Here is a 17,927-nt window from a genome sequence, read left to right as displayed (position 1 = left end):
GTATTTTTTAACGCCGTTGCAGCACGATTGTTAAAATATAACGGTAAAAGGTAAATATCATGTTTAAAACGGCACGCAAGCGTTCGTGTACGCGGACCGACATTTTTCTCCATTTATAACTTAACTGCAGTTAGTTTTATTTTAGTGTTTGACATGAAATTGGAAGGAAAAATCTTAACCATGCTTTTTGTCTAATTCTGTCATAAGATTTCTGATAAAATTGTGTGTAGACATTATAAATGAAAATTTAAGCAATCAACCAATTTTCATTGTGAATAATGCGTTATTTCGGTTGTTTGTATATCTATATTTATAGCTACCATTTTTCATTGTAACAAAAAGAAATTGCTCAGTAGGCCGCATGCGCAAATTACTACAGTTACTACTGAGAATGTAGGGTTCAGATGATCCTGTTGACTCGTTGGTCAAGTTCTGTTTTATTTTTGCAATCTGAAAAAAATGCTTTCTTTTTTATTATTAAGAAATCGTACCACTAATTTTAAAATGAAACTGTGGACAGACCCTTTGACTTTATCTTTCATTAAATGAGAAAATGCTGTACTTTTTTTTTCTTAATGTTTTACAGAAGAGTTGTACCATCTGCAATATGAATATTTTTATTTGTTCCATACAATAAACCAACATGTTTGTAGACTTGAATCGTTTCAATGTTTGTTATAAACCAACCTAATTTGCATTTGGTTATAATTGGCCAAAAGATGTTTAAAAAGTTTGTTCGTTTTTTCTTTCATGATCTGGGGTCATTCGGAAACACGGACGTCTGGAGGTCATGACGTACTTTATATTTGTACATTTCTTGTTCATAGTGTTCCTGTGGTAGACTTCTTATCCGAATTCATACTCACCAGCTAAATTATTACTTAGTTGATGGTCATATTTAAGGAAACCTATAAACAGTAGGGGGGGGGGGGGTTCTATTAACAGTAGTTTTAAATCGTGATTTATTTGTTTTGATTCACGTTTGATCCGTTGCACCACTACAATAAAGATGGGTTTTTCTGTTGAGTCCGGTTTCTCTCAAGGTTTCTTCCTATTGCCATATCGGGGAGGTTTTCGTTGCCACTGTCGCCGTCGCCCTCGGCTTGCTCATCAAAGACAATCTGATCATTTTGATTCATACACATTCACATTTCAAAAAAATGTCAAAAATTCTTGTTTTTTTCAAAATTAATTTTACTTGAATTGCCACACTACTATATATATATATATATATATATATATATATTTATTTATTATTATTATTTATTTTTACATACAGTATATAATGGAGACAAGGTAGATGGGGCAGTCACCAGAATTTTCTGGTTTTCAGTTTGAGTGGCAGTGACCGGTGATCAGACGATCCGACTGCACAGAAACTTCGAGTGGCATGACAGACATTTTTATGGCATTACATTATTAATAATTGCATGCATTAAAAGCCTCTGATCTGCCTTTTTTTCCAAACTTTGTAAACAATTTGGTATTAAAACCGTTGATCACACACGCTACATTGCAATTACACTCATCTCAAAACACACAGCACAAATTAGTCTTTGTGGCTGCTCAACCTGCGCACTCTCGGTAAAACATTACTGTTTCTTTATGATCCTACAGGTGGTGCACTCTGAACTATTAACACGTTTTCACCCCATAGGTAGGAGTAACTTATTTGCTAAGTTTATTTAGAACTAAAAATGACAGCAGATGATATAAATACGTGCTGCTCAGTGACAATGTAGTTTTTTTGTTCTATTTAATTTGAAGTTAAGTGTTAAGCTCTTGTACTCTAAGTATTGTTTAAATGCTGCGCTCGGATTTTTAAGCAAGCAAACTAATGTTATAAGCAACTGGCTAATGTTTTCTAAAGGTTTAAAATTATAACTAAAAATCATGGACAAATGTAATATAAAATCGTGATACTTATAGAATCGCAATTCTAACTAAATCAGTACCAAGATAATACTGTATTACGTGTTAACTGGTGATTCCCATTCACACACTCACCGTCTATACCGCGTTATCCTGTATACAGTGTCGCAGGGGCCTGGAGCCTAACCCAGGAGACTTAGGACACGAGGCAGAGCACGCCTGGACAGGGTGCCAATCCATCGCAGGCCACTCACACTAAAGGCAATTTGGGAACGCCAATTAGCCTAATCTGCATGTCTTTGGGAGGAAACTGGACTACCAGGAGAAAACACAACAAGCATGGGGAGAACATGCAAACTCCATGCACACAGAGACCCTGGAGGTGCAAGGCGACAGTGCTAACTAAAAAAAAAGAAATAAATAGATGCAAGCAACAATAGGCAGGCACAAACACCTTGCACCCATCGCCACCCATGACAACCTGTGCATGTTAAGACCTCCAGGAAGCCTCTGCCGCCCGGGTGCACCGCACAACCTGACACTTCACACACTATGATGTAATAGGCCTGATGTCAACTTGGGCCCTTAAGATTTGTCATGTGAGTGTGTAAATGTTAACATTTGTGATTTGTGTGTGTGTGTGTGTGTAATAGGGGGGATTTAATGTTAAGACCTCCAAAAAGCCGGTGTGTGTGTGTGTGTGTGTGTTTGTGTAAGACACGTGAGTGTGTCAGTCTGTGTGTGACAAGTAAATGTGTTTGTGCGTGTTTGGGTGTGTGAGAGATGTGAGTGTGTGAGTATTAACATTTGTGATGTGTGTGTTAATGTGTAAGACATTTCAATAAAACAAGAGAAACGTGTTCCGTGTTACTGTCCTCACACGTGTACAAATACGTGTATGTGTTTGTGTGTGTTAGTGCCACGCCCGGGGCCCAGACTCTCAGACATCCTAATGGCAGCAGATTCCAACCTGTCTGCCAATTTTCACGATTTCTTTGCCGTGTTAAGACCCTCAAAAGCCCCAAATGGTGGGGAAGAAAAAAAATCCCTTTACACATTATGACAACATAGACCTAATGTCATAGTGCTTGGGCCCTAAAAAAACAACAGGGCAACATATATATTATGATGATGACATAGGGCTGATTTCATAGTGCCAAAAGGCATTATTTTTAGCCGCCTAAAAAAAGCAAAGGGGTCCTGAGTGCCGTGGCTGCGTGACGTTTAAATCCGATTCCTACCTGTATTTGGACGCAATCCCGTTTGCTTGCTTGTTATCCAAAATACAGGTGCGAAGAAAAAAACATGCCGGCTGCTTCCGTTGGACTTCGGTTTCATCTCAAATTACTTCCTGTTGTAGTCATAGGGCACTAGAAAGGGTGACTGTTGTTGTACATGTTGTTTAGTGCACATTTTAAGGGAGGAGGGACTAATTTGGGATGTGATCATTGAGACACGACTCCAGCCGCTACGGAGAATAAACATTAGCCTTATTCAAGTTTGTTATATTTATTTTGGAAAAGTCTGAAGATCTAGTAGAGTTTATATTAGTTATTAAAAGGAGAACTATCTGTTTAAGCTTTTTTATTTCCAAAATGGCGCCGACGATTCAGACTCAGGCGCAGCGCGAGGACGGCCATCGGTACGACTGTTATAGCATCTCAGCTAGGCTAAGCGTTAGGTTACGTTAAACCGCACTTTATTCTAATTAAATAGTTTTTTCCTCACATGTATTTCAGTAAACCTGCAGAATTCGACTTTAATTTAAATGTTTATTAGATCGAGAATAATTCTGAACGAAAGAATAGTTTTAACTGGAAATTAAAAAGAGCTGCCAAGTGTGCTAGCTAGCATAACTTAACCGTAAACAGCAAGTTTAGCTCGTTTACACACGTTAGCATTTAAGTTTAAAAGTATATTGTGTTCAGATTAATAAATGAAGTGCATGTATTGGGTAACTTTGAAGTTGTTCTTATTTAATGTAAAGTTTATTAATATGGGATAGGAGCAGAATGTCAAGTGAGTAAGTATGTAAAACATAAAAATCCTTGATTTTGTGCGCTATATAGTGCACATCAGTAGTGCACTTAGTTGTAATGCACTTTATATGAGGGGTATCAAAAAGTTTCGAGATTTGCGCGCCACAGATCCGGTCACTTTCACCGTAGGTCCCCCCTTAAACGGCTTACAACCTGGCAGTAGAATCCATCATTGACTTTCTGGGCTGATGGGCTCTTCCACTGTGATGACCGTTGCTTCGTCTCAGGGTCATACCCATGTTTCGTAAGCCATGTAGGACGGGTCGGTCATCCACAGCACACTGACCGAGTTCTTGGCAGATTTCAGCACGACATTCCTTCTGCTCCTGGATCAGCAGCCTCGGGACGAACTAGGCAGCGTCACGGCTGGGACTGTAGCTGTCGAATATTTTCGTAATCGACTATTCTACCAAAAATTTAATCGAGTATTCGGATAAAATGTAGATTTGCTTAATTAAACAATGTAAATGTAAAATATATAAGAGAAACAAAGATAAATAGTTTTGTTTTTTTAGAAAAATCAACTTTTATTTTTTAGATGCATACGGCATTTTATCAAAAATAAACATTGCCATTATTCGCAATACAAGGAATAGCTTAAAGCTGACTGAGATGAATTAAGTGCATTTCAGTGCCATGCATCCTTATTTTAAGGCCTTCCATTTCGCAGCCCGCAACAGAACGCTCCCTCAAATCAATACACAGCTAACCGTTTGCATCTCCTTCCGCTTTGTGGGTGACGTAAGCGCTTCTTCTTCGTCTGTGTTTTCTGGCAGCTTGCAACCGGAAGTGGCTGTGTCACGCCAAACAAATAATTGCGCAAAAACATAACGCAAGCTTTTAAAATTAATTGAAAGAAGCGCAGAGGCGGACGATTTTGCCTCAATAATTTTTTGTAATCTAATTATACGAGGAAGCGATTCAGGCCTGGTCACGGCACATTTGTGCAAACCACACGAGAGGATCGCATGATCTGTACTGTATGACGCACAAACAACAGCAGCAATGTTGTGGATTGTTCTCAGAATGGTTTCGACGTTTTCAAGGGTTAAGCTCATTGAAAGTCTTCTCGAACTTACGTCATCTTCCAGTGATGTTCTTCCACTCATCGCCATAAACTTGCCGAATCATGTCCAACGTCTTTGTGGCAGATTTGCCCAGTTCCACACAGAGTTTCACGTTCTCTCTTTATTCCAACTTGCCGTTTATAATCCACTTGGTCAGAACAGCACCGGCTGCACAGCTACCGATGTACACAGGACGATGTCTTTTGGCACACTGACTTATAAAGGTCGGTGCCCCCTTGCGTCTGTGTGTGCAGCCTTGCGCTGCCATCTGTTGGCATGTTACGAGTCTATGAACTTTTTAATACCGCCTCATATAGAATGTTTTGGAAAAGGAATCAAAGAGGGACATGTCTAATTCTCACGTTTTTCCCCACACAGGAGCTCGACACACAGAACCGTCCCTGAGAGGTACTGCCACATTTTCATTCTCCTTCTTTCTGTTGTAATTAATCTATATTAATGATAGCAAGTTTTATATATTTTAATCTTGTTCTTGTTCGCCGCCTTCAGGTCTGGAGTGGTGTGTCGGGTGAAATACTGTAACAGCCTCCCTGATATCCCCTTCGACCCCAAGTTCATCACCTACCCCTTCGACCAGCACAGGTACACATGACCTGGCAATAAAAACAAACCCGGGAAAATCACCTCATCTGTTTTACTGTTGTTATTAAGTGTGTGTGTGTGTGTGTAGGTTTGTGCAGTATAAAGCCACCTCGCTCGAAAAACAACACAAACACGAGCTGCTGACAGAACCGGACCTGGGAGTGACCATCGACCTCATCAACCCCGATACCTACCGCATCGACCCGAACAGTGAGTGTGCGCGTAACACACACACACACACTTACAGAGAGTGTACACTTAATACACACCACATAGACACTAACAAGGAGTGCTCACTTAATACATACTTAAACACACTAATATTGTGTGTTTCTTAGTTTTACTGGATCCTGCGGATGAGAAGCTTCTAGAAGAAGAGATCCAGGCACCCACTAGCTCCAAAAGGTCAGAGGTCACCTGTGTGTTTGTGGTTTCAGTATACAATAATCTCTGATATTGTATTAGTGTATTAAGTATATATATATATATATATAAAAATGTGTGTGTGTAGGTCCCAGCAACATGCTAAGGTCGTGCCATGGATGAGGAAGACAGAGTACATCTCCACAGAGTTCAACAGATACGGTGTGTCCAACGACAAAGTGGAGGTCAAGTAAGTAGGCATTTTACACACACACACACACACACACACACACACACACACATACGCACACAATCCACTAACTCCTGTAGTCCCATTAAACAGGTCAGTGCTGTTTATTTACCGTGTGTGTGTTTTCAGGATCGGTGTGTCGGTGAAGCAGCAGTTCACAGAAGAGGAGATCTACAAAGACAGAGACAGTCAGATCTCTGCCATCGAAAAGACCTTCGAGGATGCACAGAAAAACGTGAGCACTGCGTTATGCTATATTAATGCTAATAATGCTAACTTAAAATTTAAAAAACAAGCTTGAATTCACTTTTCCCTGGCATTCGCTTCTAAATTTATTCACATCATGTATGATTTTAGATTTTTTATGTGGAAAAAAAAAAAATATATATTAATCACTTTAAATAAAAAATCACTTGTATCTAATATCCTTTTATCTTCCAGATTACGCAGCACTACAGCAAGCCAAGAGTTACACCTGTGGAGGTGTTGCCCGTCTTCCCTGACTTTAAGGTCTCACACACTGACACACACACACACATCACACACACACACACACAGAAATTGTCTCTATGGCAGAAAGGGAATCTAATAACATAACTTCTCTCTCCTCTGTGCAGATGTGGATAAACCCGTGTGCGCAGGTCATCTTCGACTCCGACCCCGCTCCCAAAGACGTCTCCGGCTCTGCGGGTGTAGATATGATGTCACAGGCTATGATCAGGTGTGTGTGTGTGTTTACATTGCTGCTGCTCAGTGATCTTACTTTCATTTCAAAAGTGTTTTTGCGTCTGAGATATATATAAAAAATCCTTAAAGTAATTGTGGTTTTTTTTTGTTTTTTTTTCACCAGAGGAATGATGGACGAGGAAGGAAACCAGTTTGTGGCGTACTTCCTGCCCAACGAGGATACACTGCGTAAGAGGAAGAGAGACGTGGAGGAGGAATTGGACTTTATGCCTGAGGAGCTGTACGATCACACTCGCACGCACACACACACACACACACACACACACACACACACACACACACACACACACACACACACACACACACACAAACATGCCGTGTCAGCAAAACCACGTCCCAATGCTGCTATCCATTCAATTACGTTTAAAACTAGACTACTACATGAAAATATTGTTCTTTCTCCCAATTAGAAGGTGTTAATTAATTTCCGACACCAAATTTTATTCCTATGGTATAACAGGAATAAAACACTCCAAGTCGTGCCGTTACAGAAAAATAAACACGTCCTGCTTTTCAGACACGAGTCTTAGATGAGTCGCCTTTTAGACGGCGAAACTCTGGTCTATTTGGAATCCGAGGAGAGAGAAAGATTTAGAGATTTGCATGAATCAAATTCAATTTATGGCTATTTATGGTAATGACATGAACTGTTTCTCTGTCTGTCTGTGTGTGTGTGTGTGTGTGTGTGTGTGTGTGTGTGTGTGTGTGCAGGTATGACTATAAGATAGCAAGAGAGTACAACTGGAACGTGAAAAACAAAGCCAGCAAGGGCTACGAGGAGAACTACTTCTTCATCTTCAGAGACGGAGACGGTGTTTATTACAACGAGCTCGAGACCAGGTAGGTCCATCACGACACGTTTTCGCCAAGAGGTCCATATCAGAGTGGCTAAACGCGGATCACTAAATAGCTAGTTAGCTGCTATTGATGTTATAAATAGAGGAAAATTGTTTACCTCTCGCAATTCTTTCATCTGGTAATTCATGTAGCGCAATATTGACTTAAAAAATGTATTTAAAAAAAACCATTTTCAATTCAAATATGTTCGCATTTAAGGTAGCAAAATTTTGCAGTTTCTCCATAATCCTACAGGTGGTGCTCTAAACAATTCACACATTGGCAGGCAGCACAACATCCTGTGTGGGAGGAGCTAAGTTGTTTAGAATTGTGACATCAAGTCATGTATACAAAATGCAGAATAGGACACTCAAAAGCTCCACACACATTTTTACTATCAAGAGAAAATTCACTACAGTGTTAATCATGTAAAACCCTTCTGTCCATCAAACATATTTTATTTAAATAAAACTTTTGAAAAAGTTTTTTAAAAATACTAAATCCGAATTTAGTTTTAAAATTATTAGAATTTTTTTTTTTATCTTAAACATCTTATCTAGTTTTAATATCAAATAACAAAAAACTGTCACTTACCATGAATATAGCCATTTTTTTCCCCAAGATAGATTTAAAAAATATATATTTTATAGGGGCGTTTTCCATTTAAATTTTAAAGTAGCATATTTTTTCTTTTACCTGTGAAAACCCCATTAAAAATTGCTTGATAGTTTTTACGTGACGCGTTCACAAACAAACAAACGAAAATTCTAACAAACATATTGATGTGGTCTATTACTCTCCACCCAAATCTTGCGTCCTCCCCGCAAAAAAATGAATATCTTCTGTATGTACAGACGCGCTCACTTTACAGTTTTATTATAGATATAGCTGAAGCACTGTTTGAAGCTCACATATTAACCTTGTTGTATCTGAATTTAAAAATCAATAACTTAAGAATGAGCCCAGCTCTGCATTTTGTGTGCGTGTGTGAGAAGTCTAGAGATGGGATTTACCAGTGAACTGGTGTTACGGTGATATTGTGATACCTAAGTGCGATTCGATGTGTATTACGAATGTAACAATTATAAATATCTCGAATCAATTTTTGTTTCCTAATTTTGTTACAATTCTAAACAAACCTTGCAAATAATTCCCACAGGGGGGCATTGTGCTGCAAGGCAAAGTGTGGATAGTTTAGTGTGCACCACCTGTAGGATGATGGTGGAACAGCAATTTTGCCGCCTCGAATGCAAACGTATAAATTAAAAAAATTATAATAAAAAATAAAAACGATTTTAAATACATGTGTTGTCGCACACAGCTGAATCAGTCACCAAACACACATGCCCACAACATTACCAGATAACTTTGTATTCTTTTGCAAATGAGTTTTATTGAATGTGAGGGATTATAAATGTGTGTGTGTGTGTGTGTGTGTGTGTGTGTGTGTGTGTGTGTGTGTGTCAGAGTGCGTTTGAGTAAGAGGCGTGCTAAGGCCGGGGCTCAGTCCACCACCAACGCCGTGCTGGTCTGCAAACACAGAGATATGAACGAGAAAGAACTGGAAGCACAGGTCTGTACACACACACACACTAATTGCAAGTCCTCTCTTACACACACTTACTATATGTGTAAACACTTTCACTCACACACTCGTAAACACTACTAAATAAACATAGACACACATGCTTATGTGCACACACCCACACAGACACATACACATGAATGGACAAACTCATTATATCACACACATTCTTGTTTATACACACACAGTCATACACACATGGACTCACATTTTCGTACACACTCATTCACACAGACATATACATATGCTTGTGTGTCTGTTTAATATATATAAAATGTTATGATGTAATGCTAATGTGAAAACGTGTGTGTGTGTGTGACATGCAGGAGGCTCGCAGAGCTCAGCTGGAGAACCACGAGCCAGAGGATGAGGAGGAAGACATGGATAAAGACACACAGGACTCTGGTACAACATTCTCTCACACACACACACGAAAAAAGCGATAATAACGATTATAGAGACCCTGTCGTTATCAGTGGCTCCTCCCACTTCACCTACTTTTGTTTATTCGTGTATTAATTCCCACCTTTTTCCAACACAGGCGACGAAAAAGAAAAAGGTAGCGAGAGCGACAACTCGGACAGCGGCTCCGACCAGGACGAAGAGGACGAGCGGCGCAGCAACAAAGACGAGGATGAGGAGGAAGAGGAGGAGAGAAAGGCAAGCGGCAGCGAGAGCGGAGAGGACCGGCAGGCACGTGACGAGGAAGAGATCTTCGGCAGCGACGACGACAGCGAGGACGATGACGAGGGCAGAGCCCGGAGAAGGAGGAGGAGCGGGAGCGATGACGAGGACGCAGAGGAAGAGGGAGGAAGGGCGAGCGGGAGCGCCTCACCCGCCCATAGCAGCAGCGGCCAATCGGAGGGAGGCGGAGGGCAGAGCGGCAGTGACAGGGGGTCCGACTCGAGCGACGGCAGCGACAGCGACTGAGAAAAACTATATCCTCCCTCAGGAGCGCACTCGCCCTCCATCTCTCGTCCTCCATTTCTTATTCGTCATCTCTCGCCCTCCATCACTTTGTCGCCCATTTAAAAAAAAAAAAAAGACGAACAAGCACATAAATTTCTTTTGCCAATTTTTGTTTGTTCATTTTTTGTTGGTGTTTTTATAACTTGTAATGTTCCAACTGCATTATTTTCTCAACATAGCTGTGGCTGAGAGACGTTGTGTATTACCCATCAATCCTTCCTGAATGCTAAATCCGCTCTATGCTACTCTGTCACATCTGGAGCAGATGTTGATGCTAAAATCAAACACATCTCACTGAATATAGATAAACACATCAGAAAGATCTTTTTATTCTCTTCCTCCTCTTTTTCCTCACATCATAGTGTTTTTTTCTTTTTGTCGTTACTTTGATCCAAATGCCGTGTGTTTAATGTATGTATGGTTTGTTTTAATAGTTGTGAAAAGTAAAGTCTTACGTCATCATTTTGCTGTATAAACTCTGTAAATAAAGAACAACCGGTTCATTTGTTTAAAAAAAAAAAAAAGTGATTCCCTTGATATGTTTCTTAGCAAAGTTGATGTCAAAAGTCTGTGGACACCGAGCCTCATATCTAGACAGGTTTGTTGGAGATCTTACTCCAAAATGTGCAGCTGGAGGTTTTTCCCAAAGTCCCAGAGTCAAAAGAATATATACATACTTCAGGAAAAAGAAAAATAGTATGAAGTATATTACATTGATATAATCCTAATATTATAGTATCATAATATAACATACTGTAAATTTAGTATTCAAATATTCATACAAGTGTGTGTATGTTGTTTTTTGGCTGACTATAGATGAATAAATGTTTTATATGGAAATTCCACATACTAAAATGTTTTTATAAAAATGATTATAACTATGTTATTGTTTAAATAGAAAAATGTCTGCCATTATTGGAAATTGATTGAAGTAGCATAACCATGCCACTAAACATGCTTCATTACTTTTTATTTATTATTTAATAACACATTACATTTAATGATTATAGGCTTCTTCGGTACTTTATTGTAAAACTTTCAATTTAACAAAGCAGTTTATATTTTCAACATAGTCTCATCAGGTATTTATTTTAAAAGCATTTTTTTTTCCTGCTGTAAGATAGTAATGAAATGAAAACCAACAGTATTTCCAAAAAAAAGATCAGCGATTATTTTAGATTTTTAAAATTCCGTTCAAATATATCTTTCAGCTGGAACTTCAGGTCTAGTACCATTTTCACACATGATTTATTGTATTTTACAAATTTCCAAAAAAAAAAGAAGGGAAACATTTGAATCTTTTCCTCGCCGAACCGAGATCAGCTGCGAGTTTATTCCACCAAAATCATGATCTGGACTGATGGATGGACTGATCGTGTGTGACGTTTCAGCGAAAGAAGGACAACTTCTCTTTAAGCCACTCCTCGGAAAGATCGTCAGCGTTACGGATTTCAAAAATCTGCAGATGATGTTTAGAAAGTGTGTTATCAGCAATAAAATGTCAATGAGTGATGTAGTTAAGTGCAATATGGCTTTAATTCACCAGTGGTTTTTATTTAATTTTGTTATTTTAATTATGTGAAATTGGCACATGCAACTGGAAACAAATCCAAGACAAATAGTATGTGTGTAGGTTTCGTTACTGTAAATCTGTTCACTTCTTTACCTTGGTGAGCTCGGCAGATTGGACCAGCCTGTTTTTACTGCCGGCGTACATCATCTGCTGCTCCGGCTTACAGCCTGTATGAAGAAAGCGGAATTTTGTCTTCATTAGCCACTTTATTCTAGTCTCATTCTAGCTTCCTTGCTAGGTTATAACTCCACCCTTAAGTACAGCCAAGAGCTGTGATGCTTTTTTCCAGCATCTGGGGCTTTTTGGAGGTCTAAACATAAACTTGTAAACTTCTAAAATGACATCATATTGGTTGGTATTGGTACCAATTATGTATTAAACCAATTGGTAAAATAATTAACAAATAATTACCCCTATAAATGCATGTGCTCGCTGTGCCCATTGTCTTTCTGGTGCGTCTGCAGGGCAATGGCGAAGGTGCTTGGCCCGCTCATTGTTGCTTGCAACTATATTTAGGGCCCCAGTACTATGACATCAGCACAATGATGACATGACTACGACGTCATCACCATTGCTCTGATAATGCTGTTTTAATGGTGCTGATGTCATAAATGTTCTTCTAAGGATTTCGCTATTGTTTTTCTTTTTTTTTCAATCATCCAGGGGTCTTAACATGTTTAAAAACTCATGGAAATCAGCACACATGGCGAAATCTGCTGCCATTAAGAGGCCTGCGAGTCTGGCCTCAGGGCCTTCAGGGGAGATTTTGCTGCATAGCTTATACACACTTGCACATATACATCGCATTGAGCAGAACAATTTTCATGATGCATGTCATGAGCTCAACTTAACAGGAGGTCAGATATTTTGGACCATTTGCAAAACGCACACAAAACAAACACAACACACCCTACACACACATACTAAGACACACCGCTGCCCGGACTGACCAGAAAGACACGTCCAATCGTGGCGACGCCTTAAACTTATGCCATATTCAGTGACATCAGCGACCGGGGCTTTTAAGAGGTCTTAGTGTGCTTAAAAGGCACACAGGTTGTGTGGTGCGCTCGGGTGGCGATGGCACAGGTGCTTGGGCCCGCTCATCGTTGCTTGTAGCTATATTTCAAATTTTAAATTTTCATTGTCCCGTTCACCACAATGTTATTTATCAAATTTATTTTTATTTTGTTTTGCAAGGCTAATATAAAAGTAGTTCAGAACCGCTTTCCCACAGGACCCACGTCCCACAACTTGGAAGTAGAACCGTCGCAAGTTACATGAGTGGTTCTCAGAACATAAATACAAGTTATAAATAAGTACATTCTTATTGTGTACTATTCTAAAAGAAAATGTAGCTCATTAACTGTATATGCACACTGTGTTTATACTAATATAAATAATTTAGAATCTTTATTTAGGTCTATTCATTATATTTAATGACATATCTAATACAAAATCCAAAGCTTGCTGATTATCTAGTTAGCTTCATAGCATGCTAGTTCGAGACGCTAACCCCAAATGAAATGTTGGCAAAAAAACAAAAAAAACTAAAACATCATAATAAAACACATTAACCAGGAATGAAACACATCTTGAAGAGGCCTGAAAAGCCGTACTTACCCACAGGACTGCAGAAAATGAAACACAGCGGGTAGGAGACTCGGCCGTCTGAGTGTGTGAGCTTGTAGCTATACACGATGTATGTGTGCTTTAGTTAAGTGAATTAATGATATATAAGGTTTGCTAATTCAATGAGATTTTCAGTTCCATACTTGTTAAATAGACAAGTTTTTTACCAAAAAAAAATAAAATTTAATGGCCGCTCTGAAAGCCACCTGTGCCTCGTGTAAAGGTTTTAATTAACATGATATAAGTGTATAAGATGTGATGCCTGTACTGTCGGCCCAAAATGTGAAATATTTTGAAACTGAATTAAGGCTAATTGTAATTATTATTAAATATCTATTGTTATCACGTCTTCTGCTGAAAATATAGTAGCACTGCGCTAATAGTCGTCCAAACACCACAGCAGAAATTTTTCTTTGTCAGAATGTTGTGGTGATGTTAATTCAAAAACATCAAAGACATTGGGACAGGTTCAGTTTTGGGTTGTTTTTGAAAGTTAGAATGACTTTGACTAGTATAATGACTAGTTTAGAGTATAATGTTAACCAACGCCCCCTAAAAAAAAGGACTCAAGCTCTTTCGATAGAAATTCTAAACCCTGTTGGAAACACGCGGGAGCATGGATCCAGTCGGATGTTAAATAAATGTATGTTAGTCGCCATAAATGCTACAAATAAAGGATATAATAATATAATTCTTTTTGGTTTGTATTCGTAATGTTGTGTTTGGGTCGTTCATTCAATGTTATCTCAATGTCATTTTATCAGAATCATTTTAACCTTTAAATACAACAACCGAGGGCGGACGTGATCGCAATATCATTACAACTATATTACAACGCTCATCCATTGTTCTGTATAACTCGAGCTCTACGCCGTCAACCCTGTATCATATACACAAATTCCCTTTAATAGATAAGGATATCGGGGCTGGCGCTCAGGAAGCTCTTCCCTCAGATTGTCCAGGGAAATGTCCTGTAACATAAACGTCATGTTTAATCACAGAACCTTATGTTTCAGTAGCTGTAGTAGCAAATAATATTCATGAGCTATCAGGCACCTACATCGTACTCCTCTTCTAATATGACAAGCTGTTTCTCCATATCGATTTTCACTGAAATAAAATAATGGACATAAATCATAAATAATATGTAAAAATAATTATATATATTTTTTAAGATTTAGTGATTTAGTGTGTGCTACTATAGAATGAATGAATCATCCTGGAACATGAAGTAAAAGCACCACGAGTCATATGCTGAAAAAAATGTGTCAGTGGGGAAAATTCATAATGAAAAGATTACAGAAAAGTAAATAAATTAGGATTCTATTTTTACAATTTTCCTTTTACAAATTATGTTGATCATTTTAAATTAAAAACTAATATTAAAACCATAAGTTTAAAGCAAGTAAGAATAACGAAAGAATTCCAAAGTTATGGAATAGTCTTCCAAATAGTGTTCGGGACTCAGACACAGTCTCAGTGTTTAAGTCCAGGCTAAAAACCTACTTATTTAGCCAAGCATTTTTATAAATAGATTTGCCATAGGTAAAGGAGCAGATCTGGGGGACTCATGGACGTAGAGTATTATGGTGAACTGGTATGTTTGGATGCTGTCTTCCTCACTCTCATTGATCACTCAGGTTTGCTGACGGTGAGGTGATTGTTTGCTTTACATGTGAGGAAGCCCTCATGTCTGTGTTTCCTTCTGGCTCTCCCTTTTAGTTATGCTGTCATAGTTAGTCCTGCCGGAGTCTCTGCTTGCACTCTACAGTTAATATACATTCACATTATACATTGTGTGACTGTGACCATACCTAACTGCCATCTCTCCTCTTCTTCTCTTTCCCCCCCCTCTTTCTTTTTCCTCTTTCCTCCTGTCCCCCCTTTTACTCTTTCTCTCTCTCTCTGTCGAGCTATACATGTCGTTCCTGAGCTGTCAGTGATCCAGACTCCCTCTGCCCTCCGGACCTGTCTGACCCATTCTGGTGCCCCGCTTCTGGCTGAAGATCTCGTCACATGGATGCCCCGTGTGTCTCTCTGGGATGCGTCTGGTGTCTGGGGATGATTCTCTCTACCTAGAAAATGGTTCTGGCCTTGACTGGTGTTGGCAACTGTTTCTCTGGGGACTTGACAGTTCGATAGTTCATGACTGGAACTTCTTACAAGTCTACCTGGGTCTTCAATAACTACCTGGACTCCATATTAACATCAATTAACATCAGCTATTATAGCTGAACTGCCTCCCACCCTACACACTGTATAAATGCAGATCATTTACTGCTTTCTGTTTCACCCAGATGAGGATGGGTTTCCTGTTGAGTCTGGTTCCTCTCAAGGTTTCTTCCTATTACCATCTCAGGGAGTTTTTCCTTGCCACTGTCGCCCTCGGCTTGCTCACCAGGGACAAACTGACCATTTTGATTCATACAAATTCACATTTCATACAAACTTAAATAATTTTTTTGACTGTGTAAAGCTGCTTTGCGGCAATGAAAATTGCTAAAAGCGCTATACAAATAAAATTGAATTGAATTGAATAACATTTTGAAAAGTTACATGCAAAAATGTTAAAAATATGAACAAAAAATATAAAGAAAGAAAATTGAGTTAAAAGAGAATAGACTGTTATGTAATTACGTTTTACAACATCATGTTGTCAACTTTCGGTATAATCCGCAACCTACAAATTGTGTACCCGGAGCAGGGTAGGCATAAAGTTTCTGTTAGCAGTTACTGACTTGCGTTAGTACACAATAAGATTAGCATTTCAATATAAACTGTTTAAAAATAAAAATTTTAGGGTGAGTCGACAAGGGCGCATTAAAAACAATCCTGGAACAAATCCCCCCAATTATTATTATTATTATTTTTTTTTTTTTAATTCTTAAAGATTTCGAAGAAACACTTACTCAAAATGGCGGCGTTGGTAGTCTCCTTTCGAAAACGGAACTTCTTCAGTTTCTCCTGCAGACTCGGATCCACCTCACACACGACCAGCGAGCTCGACTGAAACACACCAACGTTTGCTTTAATTTCTTATTACACTGACATTTTATTTGTTCCTTATTAGCTTCTTTGTTGATTCTGTTACTTTATGTTGAAATTCTGGAGTCTGGAGTCTAAGAACGATCAAATTCGGATTAGTTTCTATGGCAACCACTAAACTCTTATGTAGCAAAGAAACGTAATCACTAAAATTAAGATTTTTAATTTTCGTTTAATTGAAGGACGTCATCTCAAGCACCAGCGGTAAAGCTGTAGCTTTAAAAGGAGGTGTACCCACTTTACTGTTTCTTCGGAAAATGATGAGCTTCGTGAGAAAAAAATTTGACTTTATGACAGAAAAAAATGGATGGAATGACTGTTCACAGCTGTTGTGACGAAAGTAACTTGTTTCATGAATTGTAATTAAAAACGGATACAAAAAAACCCTAATACATCAGTGTTTAATAAATTAAAAATTGTTATTGTTGGAAAAAAACTGTGCTATAAGAGGAATAAAACATGTCAGAGCATGCAGTTATTGGAAAGTAATCACCCTGTTTTTGATTATTTCTCTAAAACAGCACAACCCTGAGTGTGTTAGTAATTATATGATTCATACATGAACGTTAAATCGTTGCATTACATGTGGCATGAAACTTAAGAACAGTGCTAACGGAGACTCCAAAAAATATAACATGGACTTCTTTAGTTTAGCTACGAAGCTAAAAAGTCATGAATGCTTCGAGCTATATGATCATCAATACAATTTATTTCAATCATATTTCTCTAAATTAGAAATTAAATTCCATATCAGAAAATTTCATGATAATGCAGTGTTTTTGATCGAATGAAATATATGTTGTTTAGTATATGAATGTTTTTTAAAAAGATGATGTACACATGAAATGTAGAAACTTTAAAACGTGTTTCATCTAAAATAATTGCAGTTTCGGAAGAAAGCCCTCTTAATGAAGTTAAGTAAAAACACCCTCATGCACTCTGCTGCCTGAGACAGGAAGTGTTATGACACACACACACACGCACACACCCACACACTGTCACACAAACTGACTTCCTGTATGGCTGACAGCAAAAAATTAATGAAATAAATTAATTAATACACACAGAAGTAGCATTAAGAGGACCGGACGCACTATAGACACTTACTGTGTTTGTGTTTCTTCAGCAGATGCACCGTGGAACATCTGGAAACAGTGTAAAAGTAAAAGTGTAGAAAGTGTAGAAAGTGTAGAAAGTTTCCTACCATGGTTGTAGCGCGCGTCCCAGACTAAGACAGTTCCTGGTTTAGAAGCAGGCTTGTGACAGGATGCTGCCGACATCCTCGCAGTGCTCAGAGGGCGTGAACAATCACGCGAGAAGAACCAGAGACAATCCTGGCCCCGCT

General features: G+C 38.6%; 2 protein-coding genes across 2 annotated transcripts; one reads left to right on the top strand and one right to left on the bottom strand.

Annotated features, from left to right (window-relative positions):
- Positions 1–3,298: 3,298 nt before the first annotated feature.
- paf1 (PAF1 homolog, Paf1/RNA polymerase II complex component) lies at positions 3,299–10,845 on the top strand. Its single transcript, XM_053508022.1, has 14 exons — positions 3,299–3,514; positions 5,357–5,386; positions 5,489–5,581; positions 5,670–5,791; positions 5,920–5,986; positions 6,093–6,194; positions 6,324–6,429; positions 6,636–6,704; positions 6,812–6,915; positions 7,045–7,161; positions 7,653–7,781; positions 9,246–9,351; positions 9,690–9,768; positions 9,905–10,845. Exons 1-14 carry the CDS (start codon positions 3,468–3,470, stop codon positions 10,291–10,293), a joined length of 1,560 nt encoding a protein of 519 aa, XP_053363997.1. The 5' UTR covers positions 3,299–3,467; the 3' UTR covers positions 10,294–10,845.
- Positions 10,846–11,690: 845 nt separating this feature from the next.
- On the bottom strand, positions 11,691–17,882 carry gmfg (glia maturation factor, gamma). The gene is made up of 7 exons (XM_053506808.1): positions 17,787–17,882; positions 16,447–16,543; positions 14,598–14,647; positions 14,459–14,508; positions 13,529–13,611; positions 11,999–12,072; positions 11,691–11,791 (listed from the first exon to the last, which is right to left on the bottom strand). The coding sequence occupies exons 1-7, from the start codon at positions 17,787–17,789 to the stop codon at positions 11,720–11,722; spliced, it is 429 nt and encodes a 142-aa protein (XP_053362783.1). The 5' UTR covers positions 17,790–17,882; the 3' UTR covers positions 11,691–11,719.
- Positions 17,883–17,927: the final 45 nt, after the last annotated feature.

This window comes from Clarias gariepinus, chromosome 11 (genome assembly GCF_024256425.1).
Source record: "Clarias gariepinus isolate MV-2021 ecotype Netherlands chromosome 11, CGAR_prim_01v2, whole genome shotgun sequence".
Lineage (NCBI taxonomy): Eukaryota > Metazoa > Chordata > Actinopteri > Siluriformes > Clariidae > Clarias > Clarias gariepinus.
This window is presented reverse-complemented; position numbering and strand designations above follow the sequence as displayed.

Bases quoted from the DNA above. Each gene is read 5' to 3' on its own strand.
- gmfg (XM_053506808.1), bottom strand. The intron at 13,612-14,458 runs ATATCCTTATCT...ACTAAAGCACAC, and splicing joins CTTCCTGAGCGCCAGCCCCG to ATACATCGTGTATAGCTACA. The intron at 12,073-13,528 runs GTAAGTACGGCT...TTCTTCATACAG, and splicing joins CATTTTCTGCAGTCCTGTGG to GCTGTAAGCCGGAGCAGCAG.
- paf1 (XM_053508022.1), top strand. From the start codon at position 3,468: ATGGCGCCGACGATTCAGACTCAGGCGCAGCGCGAGGACGGCCATCG. The intron at 5,387-5,488 runs GTACTGCCACAT...CGCCGCCTTCAG, and splicing joins CACAGAACCGTCCCTGAGAG to GTCTGGAGTGGTGTGTCGGG. The intron at 9,352-9,689 runs GTCTGTACACAC...TGTGACATGCAG, and splicing joins AGAAAGAACTGGAAGCACAG to GAGGCTCGCAGAGCTCAGCT.